This window comes from Ciconia boyciana, chromosome 3 (assembly GCF_034638445.1).
Source record: "Ciconia boyciana chromosome 3, ASM3463844v1, whole genome shotgun sequence".
Taxonomy (NCBI): domain Eukaryota; kingdom Metazoa; phylum Chordata; class Aves; order Ciconiiformes; family Ciconiidae; genus Ciconia; species Ciconia boyciana.
This window is the reverse complement of record NC_132936.1, coordinates 88,378,597-88,394,080: the sequence shown is the minus strand read 5'-3', so window position 1 is coordinate 88,394,080 and position 15,484 is coordinate 88,378,597. Positions and strand designations below refer to the sequence as shown.

The following is a 15,484-nucleotide window of genomic DNA, read 5'->3' as shown; positions in this document are numbered from 1 at the left end:
TTTATAATGGAGAATCTGTTTACAGAGTTTTATCTTATGCTATCTGAAGTCTTAGTATTTTCAAACATTTAGGTAAGGAAATACACCACAGTAAGACCCCAAATTCTGCAGGTAAATAAGTAAATGCTGGTTTTAAGTGTAGCTATGATTCAAAATTATTAATTTCCACACCTTCTAAATTAACAGAGCTCTAGAGCATGTACATTGCTCATATGTTTGGATCATGTCAATAATAAGACTCAGGGTCACAAGATTTCTCCCTTTCCCTCAAGTCAGGCTTCTAGGAGCCTTTTGTTTAGCACTGATTGTTTTGGTTATCTTCCTCTGTAGGGCCTATGTATTTTCATCTAATAGGTCCTTGTTAATACCTAGGATTGCTATGACTGAGGACATAGCTGGACAGTGTTTCCTGGTTTCCCCTTATAAAACACTATAGATTTTTTGCCATCCCATTTTTTGTAATAAAGGTTTTGATTTTTTCAGTGCATGTATAAATCTGCCACAGCATATTTGGACTGGCTGGATTTTATGGCTCTTGGTGCTTTTACAGGGCAGAAGGAGAGGCATGAAATGAATGTTCTTATGTCAAAAAATAAATAAAAAAATTCTTGCTTGTGCAAGAATTATGTAGCAATACCTTTTAAAAGCATCATGATCAGGTCATTTCTTTAAACCTCTCCAAGGAGCTGAAAAAGTGCCCTTCCTGTATCCCATTGTGGGAATTACCCACTGAGTTGTTCTTTATGTCTGTTTCTGGGAGCTGACCGGATGCTGATTCTGGAGCCGGCTGCCAGGTCTTCTCAGCAGAAAGCTCAAGTTTCTGGAAAGTGCCCCAGCCAGCACACTGTGTTTAGTGAGCTTCAGTACAATCCACATTTGCATGGTCAAATTTTGCAGAGACCTAATTATTAATTTAATTGGTAGAACTGGAGGACTGCACCATTGTTAAGGATGCATGTGGTCCTTTTCATGAGAATTGAGGCTTAAAAAAAAAAATTTTTAATCCTATTTTTTGTTTTTACAGTGTAAGGTGCCTAGTTACATCAGTTGAGAGATATAGAGAGTTTCCTAAAATAATGAAATGTCAGAGTTTTCTTCTCATAACCATGTGAAGCAGAACCTACTACAAGCAATTAGCAAAGTTATGTAAAGGTCAAGGGTTTGAAAGTGGTAAAAAAATTAAGCATTCAAATTGATTTGGCTCTTTAAATATGGATCTGGAAGACTAGAAGATGCTACAGAAATAACTTGAAAGTAGAAATATCTTTAAAGTATGTTAGTGAACCAACCAAACAAAACTTTTTTACTACCCTACCTGAGATAAAAGACTGGAAAAGACAGCTCTGCCAGGCTACTACTACTTCACAAAAACACCTCAAAATGCAAGAAACAATTTTGGGGGAGAAAACAAGAAAAGATTAAGCTCTGTCCACATTTCCAACTTTGTCAAGAGACTAACTACAATTATTTGACAAACTAGTTTAAACCTATTTTCCCCACAATGCAAAGAACTACCCAACTGTATCCCAATTCCCAGAATCCAAATAATGTCAACTTGTTATACTACATTCTGGTTTTTTTTCCTGAGAATTTCAATTTTGCTGAAACGGAAATTAGTGCATATGACTTTCTTGTTCCCACTGAAAATTTTTGCCAGCTTTCTCTATTTAGAATGCAGCTACACCATTGGAATCACCTTACAACTTGTATATATATTTGTACTTCATATAATATGAGGAGGTCTACAGAAACAATAAAACGCTGTCTAAAACTTCCACTTTGCCCTTTACACCCTACCTGAAGCATCAGCAGATATTATACATTAATGGCTGTGCATGAAAATATTCCTACTCTATTTTGAGTACTTGCTGTACTTGGAAACTACTTCAAAATTACCACTAACTGGATATATTGATGGGCATGAGAAAGATGAAAGTTGTAAGGGCACAGGAACTGAGAGATAGAGAGTGTTATAAAGAAGTTTGAATATAGTTAACTTCAGTATATATATAACTGGTGGTATATTCCATCTCTACTTCTATCTACTAGATCTATTAACAAAAGGAAAGGATTGGATTTCTTAACTCACGTCAAAAGAAAGAATTTGCAAACACCTAGCCTATAACATGATTTTATTCTTTTCATGTTTTGCCTTCAAAAGATCTATACAGAAAACTACCAGTTCCTCAACGTAGACAATAACGACTTTTCAATCTGGATGGTTCTCTGTATACCAAGTCCCAACTAAATATTATCATTAACTGCCCTCTATTTCATTGTTAGAGAAGAAAAAAAGTGTTTCCAACAGTAATTCACACCTTGTATTAAGTCAAATTTACCAACTTAGAACCAAAATCTGATTCTTCTGGCACATCTATAAGACGTGCCAGCAAGATACATACCTTGTAAGTAAACACCCATCCTGCAGTGGTTATTACCATCAGATGGTGAACTATTTGGCTGATAAGGCCCTATAGAAACAAACAATTACATGCAGAATAGAAGTTGCATGGGAAGATGCAACATGAGAAGTGTTTTTTGTGAAGTCTCAGTACGTAGCCATAAGCACTTCATAGTACTGCGCCCCTTTCTCTGGAATATTCTATCTTTGTTCCACAAGACACTTTTACAAATGGCTGAATGTTGAAATGTTTTCTTACCACAGAAGATTTTTACAGGCATTTACTCTGTATACACGAAGTTAGTTAAATTATTTTCATTATATTTAAAATAAAGAAGTCATATTCTTGACTTATGGCGATTCTTGAATTTGGCATCAGCAATCTCTTACGATGCAGCTTCAGGACAGATTTAAGCCAGTCTAAAGTGACATTACCAGTATGAGGTGCAGTCCCTCTTTTCATCCTGTTATAGTTAGAACTCATGCAACTTATTCTCAAGAGCAAATGATTCTTTTTCAAACTGATTGACTCCCTGAACCACCTGATCATACTGGTGCCTGTCTCCCAGTATCAGCACAAGCAAGGGCCTGGCAATATGTGGTCAGACATAGCCACATATTACCACCCTAGGGATTTGCCTTTTCAGCGGCCGAATAGGCTTAGACCAGCTTCAAACAATTATAACTCTGTACTCCAAGGCTCAGCTTGCTAATACAGTAAATCCAACCGTCAGGCTCCTACAATTGAATCAAAAAATGATGCAGCTAAATGACGCAGATACCTGATCTGCTGTGAACTCACTCTGCCAATTTAAATTTGTTCAAAAACCCAATGTTTTTGGTACGTTAACTTTGTACCAGCAAGCTTTATGCTGAATCAGGTATCATCTGTCCTACTGCAGCTGGCATAAAGTCAGCATAAACACTGCATTGCATGCTCTAGCTAATTCAAAAGGAAAGTGACTGGGTGGTCACACCTGATCCGGATCAGATCAACACAGCTGAATGATCCAGTAGATCACAGATGCACTATGAATGACTGCTGAACCTACATTTTTCACAGACATTAGGTTTGGACACGCAACCTGCAGTTAGGCTACCATATAGGCCTGATGCTTTGAAGTTGTTAACTCTCCCCAACTATGCTGAAGTTGAGAAGAACTGAGGAACAGTTCTCCCTGCCTCCAAAGGACCAAGCCTCACATGAACAGCTTGAGAAGAAGCAGAACAATTTGACAGAACAAAGTGTTCTTCAGGGTGACAATTTGAAAGACAATATTTTATTTTGAGGGAATTTGATCTAGGGTAAGCTAGACTTCTCCCCCATCCTACCACAAGATACCACATATTCCAGCAAACTGACAAACTTGTGACCAAAAGCAAGAAAGATGAGAAATACTGTGCTAACATCACATTGTACTTGACTGTTGTTGATTTGCTTAGATATTACAGAAACATCCCAATAAAAGGCATGTTTATCTACTCACAGATCACAGGAGCTAGATATGAACAGGTGAGTTAAAAAATAAAAATCCAGCCTTACATGCCTTTTATTGGTTCGGTCAACTGTGGAATAATTTTTGTATTATCCTGATTGTAACTGTCTGTACATTAGTATTAGAAATAATAACAGTTGAGGGTTTTGGTGAGGTTTCTTTTTTTTGGTCAGGTTATAAATCTCTCTTCTTTATGCTGCCAAGAGTATGGGAGAAACGTATTTCAATAGCAACTTTAAAACGAAACTCACAAATTACTACCATTATGTTAAGTGCTAGATATCCCACTGTGCAGTTTTGCTTTGTGAATTTTTACCTTCTTCCATGCACACTTTTAGCCACTGATCGCACAGCCTTTCAGTGTTTTCTGTCTTTTCCTTTAAATAAACTGGCTCTGGCTCCTTCCATCTGGTTCCCCTTCCGTCAGCAACCCTGCACCTGTTCACACCTCCTCTCCTGTTGGATTCCACTGAACATTTCCTCCTCTGCCAGGGCTATTCTGGCACTCGCAACCTTTCTGTCATTCAATCCATCTGTCAGAAGTGAACTTTGTTTACCGCAAGCTTCTGCTTTCTTCTTCAAGAAGCAAAGCCCCTCAAGGTCATTGTCAAATGAACTGTCGGTGTGGATTTAAATCCACTTCTGCTAACCAGCAGAAGATGAAGTTCTTTACAGTCCTGTATTTGTGAAGAACGGTTTGGGGTATAGGAGAAATAATACAGCAGCAAAAGAATAGATTTTAATCATCATTTGTTAACTCCAACAGCTAATGTGTTTTTCTTCATATACGTGTGCCTGTACCTTCTTGCAAAGACTAGCATAATCTGAGAAAGACTTGCAGAGCTATGCAAAGAAGTGGAAAAGGCTAATAAAAATATTACAAAATAATAAATGAAAGCTTTTGACTCTCATTTTAACACCGTGTAACAAAGATATTGACTAAAAATGCAAAGAGAAAATGGGAACAGCTAAATGAGTAAGTTTACAGTAAAACCTTAAAGCAGCCAACAGCATTCACTGTAAATTATTTCATCTGCAGCATCTTTTTTTTTCTGGTTTTTTTTTTTTTTTTTTTTTTTTTTTTTTTTTAAACTTACCTACTGATGTTTCAAATGCAACACTGTTTAAGGAAAAAAAAAATCCTGAATATTTTTCCCTGTTTTCAAGCCTTGTAAAACACACATGCAACTCTCTGTTAAAATACTGCCTTCCACGTTGAGACAAATTGTAAAGATTCTTTGTCAGGGCTGAGACTAAATTCATATTGTCAACAGGATACATTATTTTTAGCAATTCCTGTGCCCATATTTCTTTTCAGGAATACATTCTGATAACCACAAGCTCCTGAATTATTAACTAACCTCCTTGACAGTCTCATTCTTCTAAAATAAGAAATACCTTTCAATTTCACTGCATACCTTGGGTATCCTTAAGAAAAAAACCAAACAAAACCTTTCACCAAGACTAAATACGTACCAAATACCTTAAAATACATATTTTAAGTTTTGTAAGCAGTTATAATGAACAACCCATTTTATTACCCTTTTACCAAAAATAATTTGAAGTAAAGCTTTCTGGGAGCAAATCCAGGAGGTAATCCAATCTCATTAGCAGAAACACAGTTATACTTATTTTAGGTCTGAATTTGACTCTAATAAAAATTGCATTGAGAAATACTGCACAAGTTTAGCTGAATAACAACTTAATACTGATATATCCCTTATATGGGGATTAGTCCCTGCATTTGTTTTCTGATGCTATGATCTTCTTCCACAGGAAACGACATGCAGGTGAACAAAAGCACTGGAAACAGAAGAGGAACCCTGGGACAAAAAGAATATGCAGCAGTGTCCCACCTAACTACAGGGAAACTTTTATTCCCCAGTTTCATTTAAGCCCTGTAGAAGGCAACTGAACAAGGAGAAGCTAATCAAGAACAGTTGCTCCTATTTCCACAAAAATGTAGTTTGATACTCAAACCACCAGGAACGCAGGGGCAACCAACACTGGCACGCTATTAAGCTTGCCACGCTGCCAGCACAGCCAGGGGAAGGAGGTCAGCCCTGTCAAGTAGCTGACAGCAGAGGCTGTGCTCATCTGCTTGCTCAGGACAGACATCTCCCAGCTCACACTTTCCCCCTGACCAATCACCGGCACAAGGGCACTGAGCAAGGGGGTGAGGAGAGCAGCCAAGCAGCCAAAGCTGGCGTGCTCAGGTGATTTTTCTTCCCCCCTCCATCTACCAGCTACCTTCTACGGAGATGACAACCTACAGGCTGAAGCTTTTCAATGTCAAGTTTGATAAAGTCCCCAGTTGAGGACCCTTTGGGTTCTCTGTTTAATTTTTTTCTAGGCAAGAATTTCAGGAGCAGAATCTTGCACAGAAGAAAAAAAAAGACAAACCAACAATCACTGTGACTGCACAAAACAAACAACTTTGAATATACTTTTGAAAGCATAAGGAAGCTTTTAAAATTGCTTAAGTTCACAAATACCAAGTGCTGATAGAAAAAGTACATTTTAGCTTACTGTAGAAACAAGCTTTCAGATGTACTTGAGAGAAAAGCCCTAGAACAAGTCAAAAATAAAGATAAAAATCAGAAATATTTTTCCAGTAGCAAATTCAGCAAAAAATCCAGCAGCCTTGAATACATGTCTGAAAGATTTTTATGGTTCAAAAAAAAAAATCATTATCCTGTTGTCATTAGTCACACAAATAGAAAACCTAATTCGAATGAGATCAAAGTAAATATTTGATACACACACATAAACTTATTACTGTTAGTGCTGAATAATAACTGCTCAAAACAAAGACCTTATAAAGATGTTTGTTTTCTACAGCAGTTAGTCTCTTCTGTATTTCATCTGAATTCACTGCTCGCTCCAAAGCGCTTTAAGTATTGTCACTGCTCCTGAACCACACTCTACATGCAGTAGTAATTTGGCTGCCTCAACAACCTGATGCGATGTATAAAAGATGAAATCATTAGAGAAATTTGATGTGACCAGTTGCCGTTTAAATGCCACAGCGAAAAATTTAGATGAAACTAAGACTAAAATCTGAAAATGTATTATTACCTTTTCCTTGAGAAATTTGTATTGCAGGACAATAAACTAAATTGTCAACCATGTTTAAACTCTTTAAAAATGAAAAAAGGTGACTGATAAAGACTTTCATATTCAAAATTAACACATCATTTTGGATTTATTCTTTACTCCTTCACTTACATTTTCTTCCTTTCCCTTTTAAACTTCATCAATGGCCTTTACATGTTTGTACAATCATCTTAAATATGTTTAAATGATTAAATAGAAAGATATTTAAATAATTGTGTATTATCTTGACACAAGGTATATCAGCTTCGAAATTTCTACAAGGCACTGCCAGAAGACGACAGAGCCTATTTATTTCAAATCATTCAGTATCAGTCTTCGTAAAGCAGCATATGGTCTTATCATGGCAGGTAAAATATTTTACCTTCTATAATAACGCAGAGCAGCTAATTTATCTACATGCTGTATAATCAGATAAACAATTTCAGCTGCACTATGAAAACCTGTAGGCAAGGGAGAAATTTATCCCCCCCACTTTATTGATTTTTCCGCCTATACATTCATATAATTGCTAACAATAGAGGTTATTCTTTCTTCCATCCCCTTCTTCAATTACCTTAAAGCAAGACCTTCTTTTCAGTTGTGGAAATATTTGCAGTTTCTACAGCTGCAGGACAAAGAACTGAGACATTTTCACAGAGTTGCTCGGGGGAAAAGGAAGGGGAAAAAAAAGCTTTGCAAGATTCTATTGCAAGTAAAGCAGAGTGAATGACAACTTTCAAAGCTACCACAATCATTTACTAATGTGCTGCTATACCAAATAAGTCTAATTTTTTTTGACAGCACCAAATTAGATTTATTGCAGAAACTGCTGCATAAATAGCATATGGCTATGTTATACCACCTATTTCAAATCCCTGTAATGTTTCCTCCCCTCCCAGCTCAAAATGAATAATTGAGCCAAGCTATAAACCTTCTGCAGATGAGAGATATACAAGTTCAAAAAGCAGATGCAGGAGATGTAGAATTCTTTGTTGAAATTGTCTAAAAAAGTATCGCATACCCCGATCAAACAAAACTGGGCAGTAATGGGTCAGGTCTCCCTTGCTACACCTCAGGATTTTGTTTCCCCCTTTCCCTGATAAAATTTTGTTTTCATTTCTCTTTCAAGCTGACAGTCGTCAACACGGGGCACGACCTTGTAATCCTCTCGCACATGACTACCTCTTACTTGCACAAGAAATCCTATTGATCTTTACTTCTTACGCGAGTCAAATTATTCATGGGACTCAAGATCAGAAGGCTCGGACCTCCATTCATTCCTCACCAGGCTCTCATTTATGAAGAGGGAAGTGCCTCCCCCAAGCAAAAATAAAACACCAGAAAACTGGTTTCATTCATCGGAGGGGCCCAGCCCTGTGGGAAGGTGCCGACCTACAGCTCTCCCCCCTTTCCAGAGGAGCAAAGTTTTCTTATCGGTTTGCTGGATCAGTCCCCCGACCCACGTGCTTTTGTATTTCTGTCAATCGCCAAATTCTGCGTTGGATACGCTGCTACGATAAAATACGAAAACACGTAACCGTATTGCGCGCCAGGACCGAGAGCAAAGACAGGTACTTTTGAGGTAGGAGGGGGCACGACACACCCAGGCGGGAGGCGCTGGAAGCCCAGCAGGCCGCACAGGGAGCCCGCTGGCCGGCCCGCGCCTCCTCTCCCCTCAGCCGGGGCGAGGTCCGCCGCACCCCTCCAAAGTTTGTGCCGTTGCCGCCCGGAAAAGACGTTGCAAGGTCTTCTCTCCGGCCGACGGGCACACCACTGCACACATCGTGGAAGGCTGCGGCTACCCCGCCGCTTGCCTCTCGGTGGTCAGTCCTCCCAGCTGCCCTATCCGTTACTGTCTGATTAGCTCTGCGAAGGAGCCCCTCCCCGGCCAGCTTTCCCCGCCATCTGTTCCACACGCGATGGCTGCCGCCCAGCAGCCTCGCGCTGCCCTCCTACCTGGCACCCGGCTCCCGGCCTTACCCCAAAGTGCTAACACAGGTTCTCGCTGCTGGCAGAGTCAGGATTTCATTACTACTACTTTGACAAGTGCAGGGTTGTTTGTAATTTCTCTTTTATCCTGATTTTGATTGTACAACCACCTCCCACTGATTCAGTTTGCTTCAGTTTTGTTGCTCACAGATTTTACTCTCCACATTAATCTCCCTCTGGCATGTTACTGCATCTGTTCCCTTTTTTATTATTAATTTTCAAATTCCCACCATTTTTGACAAAAAGGAGGTAATCTACACTCTGCTTCTGCCCATTTCATTTTCTTTAATTTGGAAGATAAGTATGAAAGCGTGCCAAAGAAGTTAATTCTCCGTTAACAGTTTATTTTCTGGCATCCCGATGCCTTTGTATATGAAAACCAGATAGAAATAAATGTTGACTGAATCACAACAACATAGTTGCAACTGTCCCTAAATTTAATGAAAAGTAAACATATGAAGCAGAATCTAAAAAGTTTATTAGTTATCAGAGTTGTTTCATGTTATCATTCCTCCCTGCATTTAAAAATAATAGTTTTGTACCAGATAAGCAGAATATTAAAAAATTAGAAATCAATCACTGCTTACATCTCATTTCTTCTTCTCCCCTCTCCCCCCCTCTCTCCCCCCAATTTAAGTGTTACTGGTCCTTTCATCAGTCAGTCAGTCTGGGAACATAAAACACATCTCAGTCATTTAATATTAGTAACAGCGGTCCTTCAAATGTTACCTCCTTTCCAGCATAGATGATGGACTCTTTCTGACGTGCTAAAATCGTCGGAAAAAGCACGACAGTAAGTGTGCTGCTAACTAATAGATACTACTAGAAAAAAAACAACAGATAATAGTAAGTACTGTGCAACTCCCTAGAAGGCTAAGTATAACCATCTTCTATAAATCAAGAAGTTAGCTTATATTTTATCAATTAATAGTATAGCTTAAATAGGGAAATCAATGTATGAGGCATGCTGTAATTCTAATGAGGAACGCTGGTGACGACATACAGCTCAACACCAAAGCTTCGGTGACTAAATAATGCCACAGGAACCCGGGGGTGGAATGACAGAGGAGTTGTGCGCTTTATTTATTATACATTTAATACAAATTAGCATTAATGGAGTTGTTGAAACTAGCAAGAAGGACCGATGCACAGTAGGAAGGCTACAGCACTGCTAAAACCCACTGTACTCCCCAAATGCCACTTTCTTTCACTACTTTCTAGAGATCATATCATTTTCAAAAATAAGAGAGAAAAGAAATATCACATAATGGGGGGGGGGGAATAAATCAAGAACTACAACATCCACTGTCCTCACTGTAATATAAACTTTTATCCTTCAAGACAGTGACACAGGGATTCAGAGTAGCTTGGTGGGTCACCTGAACCTGGAAGCACGGGTTCTTCTACTGTTTAGTAACTTTTCCCCACCTACAAGTTGACATTCAATACTGCTTACAATGTTACATATAAGCAAACAAGAATAGTAAAAAATTAAATGAAATTAAATCTGCTTCAATTCCACTCAATTACACCTCCCAGCAAATTTTAAATGACATTTCAGTCAAATACATCTCGAGCCATCTACCTATCTGCATGCCTGAGAAAATGCATGGTGGCATAGAAAAAGTTCAATTTTGAAATTCAGTGATTCCCTCACTTCTTAAGATTTATTTAACTGCTTTGGCATATGCAAACAGGAACTACATCTGACTGCAGCTGAAACAAATAATAGCTTCAGATTTGTTTTGTAACAAAAAGAGGAAAGATTTTTAATGATGATTCTGATATGCAAGAATAGTGAAAAATTTTATTAAATTAAATGACATGCTAAAATCTGGGCAAGCTGTTAATGTCTTGCATCTTTTATGCAATCTTTTCCACTAGCATAGTGACATGATTTTTAACGATTATTCTCTCATGAACTAAGAACAATAGATCTGTATGTTTTCTTGTTTTCTACTCTCTGAAGAATGGATTCAGATAAGCTTTGTTAGCAAGACTCAACCTTACCAAAGTAATGGCAATTTAACATTGACTTCAGAAGTAATTTCATAAGATTCTCCTACTACGGTAACTCTAATACAGATAACCACAAAGCTGAAACTAAGGTAAAAAAATAAATACTTCAAACAAGCACGGTCAGTGTCATAGCATGGTGACATCTGCAAAGTTACATGACTGACAATCAAAACTACACAGCAAAAGTTCTGTATTTTCCCAGTCATTTGAAGACATACAAATTAGAATTACTAACTAGATTCAATAGCAGGAAATGCATGTTAATAGCAAGGATTTCTAAGCAACATACTGCTCCAGGAAGAAAGGTGACAGGAAAAGGCAAATTTAAACTCTGTGGCAATGGTTTAGAATAGCTAATTCTTTTTTCTTGATTTTTAACAAGTACATTTTGTTAACTTAGAAGCTGTTTAGTTGGTAATCAATCAACGGTGTCTGAAAACTAGGATGCAGCAAAAGAAGTGGGACTCCTGCAGAAGAGTACAGTTCTGCAGAGCACTTTCTTTTTCTCATTAAGACGTAGACTGCATGCTCTTTCTCATTTAATCCATTCATAAAATATTTATCATCTCATTTTCATACATTAAAATCCAAATTTCTCATATTTGTTTTATTATTCTATTTATTTACAAAATCCAAACTTAGAATCAGTGGATTAGTAAAGAACTTTTCTCCTTAGTAACATACAAATTCATACAAAACAAAGAATTCTTTCTGTACTTCCTCAGCTACCTGTAATTTTTGCCAGAACAACCCAGACAGGTCATGCAAGGCAACAGAAAGACTATCCACAATCGTGTAATAGCAATACAGGCTGTTACACGAGTTGTTACAACGCTCAAGTCCAGCATTGTGAGAAGACTTCGAGTGGACCAGCTGGTCCTCTCCTGAAAAGAGGGAAATCAGCAAGATGAGGCCAAGACCAGAATACCCAAGAGATGCACTAAATCAGTGCAATTTCTGCAGCAACATCCCACAGGCAGGACTCTAGAGCTTAAAATCTGTTTTCCTTGGCAAGTGCCACAGTAAATGATTCTGTAACCCCCGTAAGATTGCTATTACCACTACCCTTCAAGTGAGTATTTTTCACTGGCACAGCCGCCATTTGAGGTGAAGGGAAAAAAGAATGAAAGAAGGCAGACCGTAAGCCAATAAAATTCACGTGCAACAACTATGGATGTACCAATCCATTAAAAACATACTGAGTTCAAAATGCAAGACTAATGCCACTAGAGACATGTAACTTTTACACCTTCGCTAATACATAAAACCTGTTCTGGCAGGAAGTGATCTGAGAGAAAGAAAAAGAGTACAGGCTAAGAAAAAGTTTCATTTCAGTAGGGGATCTTTTCCTCTGCAGCTCAAGGAAAACTGACAACTATGCAAGAACATCTCTAACCCTGCCCGACCAATCTAAGTACATGGGGACAACAGGCAGTAGTTCAGGAGCAACAAATCTCTCATCTCTTTTTTCCCCCCTTCTTCACCCATGACAGCAACATCACCTAATGTATTCCTAGAAAGCAGACAGACACTCCAAAGATAAGGAGGACACAAAAACCTACAAAGTATTATAGAATTTGGGGAATATCAAGGAGAAATATTTGAACCTATTTCCCAACGCTTCAGCATACACATTTTTCTGACAATTAGATGTCAGCATAGAAAACATTTCACTATTTAACAGCATACTTATAAGCAGAGGCTGTAGCATGAACATGAAGCATAAAAAATAAAATAAAGATTAGGACATTGCAGAAGAGTGGCTGCACTAGGTCAGACAAAGAAGCCGTGGCAGTTCAGCATCTGTCTCAAAAAGCAGATGTCTGTGAAACTGTATGAGAACAGGGCCAGCACAGAGCTTTACTTGCCCAAAATACTGTTCCCAGTCCCCAGTGATCTGCATCTCAGAAACTCCCCAAGTCAGAGACGGTTGATTGAAAAGCTACCTGAAATAATCTGCATTTTAGGTATCCAGCTTTAAGTACCTTGCTACGTAACAGTAAGCAATAGTCCTTATTTTTACAGGTTGAGTATTTTCACACACACAAAAAATACTGGCTAGTCAGGTTTCCTCCAAGATATCCAGAGTTTTATTGCATATAATCAGCCTTTTGCTAAAAAGAGCGTGGTAAGCCATTTGGTTAACTATCACAACAAATCATTATTAATAAAGTTCTGCTAAATCCAAACTTTAGATATCTTAACAACTCACCCAAAACTTTTTTCAAGTTCATTAACCTCTAGCATATTTTTTCTCTAAATACAGGCTGCTAGAGTGGTACTTTCTTCCATCTGTTAAACAACCGTGCTCTGAATTACACAGAAATGTAGCTGAATAAAAAAGTGATTCATTGAATTTAATAGTTTAGGCAAGGCTCTATTTTATTTCCAGTTACTCAATGGCAGAATTCTCACAAAGCCCAAAGAGTAGAAGACTTGGATAAACACACAGACTTCTGTTAAGTGATAAAACTCTGAGGTTCCCCCCCGCCCCGCCACGTAAAATTTAAACTAACTTAACTTTTTTCTCTTAAGGACTGAGTAAAAGCTGCAGATTTGTTTCTGGATGTTCACTCTTGGGGAAAGCGGGGGGACGGAACAAAACAAAACCCACACACACAATCAAAACCCTGCAACAGTCAGACAATAGCATGTTGTGTGGCAAAAGGAAAAATTCCTGCAGTTACCAAAATTCAAGGTGCAATGAATAACTGGCATGTTAACCTTCTGGTGTTTTCTAGAAATGTGTAATGAATAGTACAGTAAATGGCTTTGGGAGCTATATCTAAAGATGGAATAAGCTCAGGCAAAGTCTCTTGTCACACAGTGTTTGCATTGTACCACATCTCCACTGAGCAAGTGACTTAAACACCCTCCTCACATACTTGAGCTTACCTCCTATTCACAGACAGTAATATGACCTTTTGGTCGTTTAATCTTCAATGAAGCTTAACACGATTACGTTCATTTATACATTCCTGGTCGTTCTGCTGCAGAAACTTCAGGTTATTAATCTGAGAACTCCTATTCTTAAAGGTGCTGCTGTATGCTACAGTCTCAGATGACATTTTAAATATCTTTGTCCTACCAAACACAGCAACAACAAAAAGAATGTAGCTGCGCTCTCCCCTGCTCTTCTTCCCATCCCAATGCATGCTACCTCATCACCAAAGCTGAACATTGCCTTTTCTTCACACCAGTAATTCACTTTCATAAATTATAGCTCATAACTCACTTTGTAGTCCATAACTCACTTAAATCTCCACTTTTAACATGACTGAGGGCTGCCCATGCAGTCAATGACTGCAAGTATCTATAACAACTGTGGGGAAGCCTGTGGCAAAAAATTAGCAGAATGAAATTGGTACTACAGCATGTAATAGGATAAGGGGTACCTGGTGAGGTGCAGTTGGTGGTCAGATTTACTCAGCAGTTCTGTCAGTTTTAGGCACTCCTCTCTGGCTCCTGTCACATCCTGCTGGGCTTGTTCCAAACGCTGTTTGTTTCCATTCAGCTCTAATCCTAGTTTTTCTATTTTCTTAGAAAATTGTAGAACCAAAGAAAGTATATTTAAGAAATGCACAGAGATACATTTTAAGACAATAAATCTTAATGTGATCAAAGCTTCTGAAAAATAATGCACGCTTTTGTTTTAGAACAAAAGTAGACTGTTGATAAAAACTGCAAAACAAGCAAATTAAAGTATTTTAAATTACAATCTTATGAAAAGCCAAAATGCATATCATATTTAAATACATTAATACACAATCAATGTTATTGTCTTCACGCGGCTTAAGAGATACACACATTCAATCATTTTCCGATTTTCTCATGTGAAGGCTTCCATATTTGTGTCCCGAATTCACTGTGTTAGCCAGAAGGCAGCAGAACAGCAGCCATCTTCAGAAGCTGCTGGACATACGATAGCTCTTGTGGTCATTTATTTTGCTTATCTATTACATAAGCATGGGAATTTAGCTTTGTCATATTCACATAATATTATGCAAGAGAATAAAGGTCATTTTGTGATTTTACCATTACTGAAAGTAAGTTATTTATGACTTGTAACTGAATCCTAAACATAGTGGCTGCTGTTAATCCTATCATTTTCTTAACATCATTAGTCCTTATATGTCAAGTAAGCCAAGTAAGTAAACCCAACTCAGTCGATGAGTCTATTAATTTATTTTACAAATAACGATAAGCAAATTTGCATGACCAGCATCTCTGATTCCAGTGAAGCATACTGGACTTATTATCTCTAACTGAATCATATTGTCAACAGTTTAAACATTTTTCACAAATATTCTCAGAAGGAATACATTTTGCTCTAAGTCTATATAGAACATACAAGTACCTGTAGGAATACATCGGTAATGTAATACTATACTTCGTCCTAAGGATGCTTTTAAGGAGACCAGTGGAGTACAGAATAAGCTAACAATGTAATTTTATCATGTAGTAACTATTCTGCACTAACTCC

The 15,484-nt window shown here is 38.0% G+C and overlaps 1 protein-coding gene across 4 annotated transcripts in view; it reads right to left on the bottom strand.

Moving 5' to 3' along the window:
* SDCCAG8 (SHH signaling and ciliogenesis regulator SDCCAG8) overlaps nucleotides 1–15,484 on the bottom strand; it is a 118,691-nt gene that overhangs the window by 56,695 nt on the left and 46,512 nt on the right. For all 4 annotated transcript variants that reach the window (XM_072856482.1, XM_072856484.1, XM_072856481.1 and 1 more), the window contains one exon: nucleotides 14,397–14,539. In XM_072856482.1, the coding sequence (XP_072712583.1) occupies nucleotides 14,397–14,539 (143 nt within the window). The remainder of the gene's footprint in view (nucleotides 1–14,396; nucleotides 14,540–15,484) is intronic.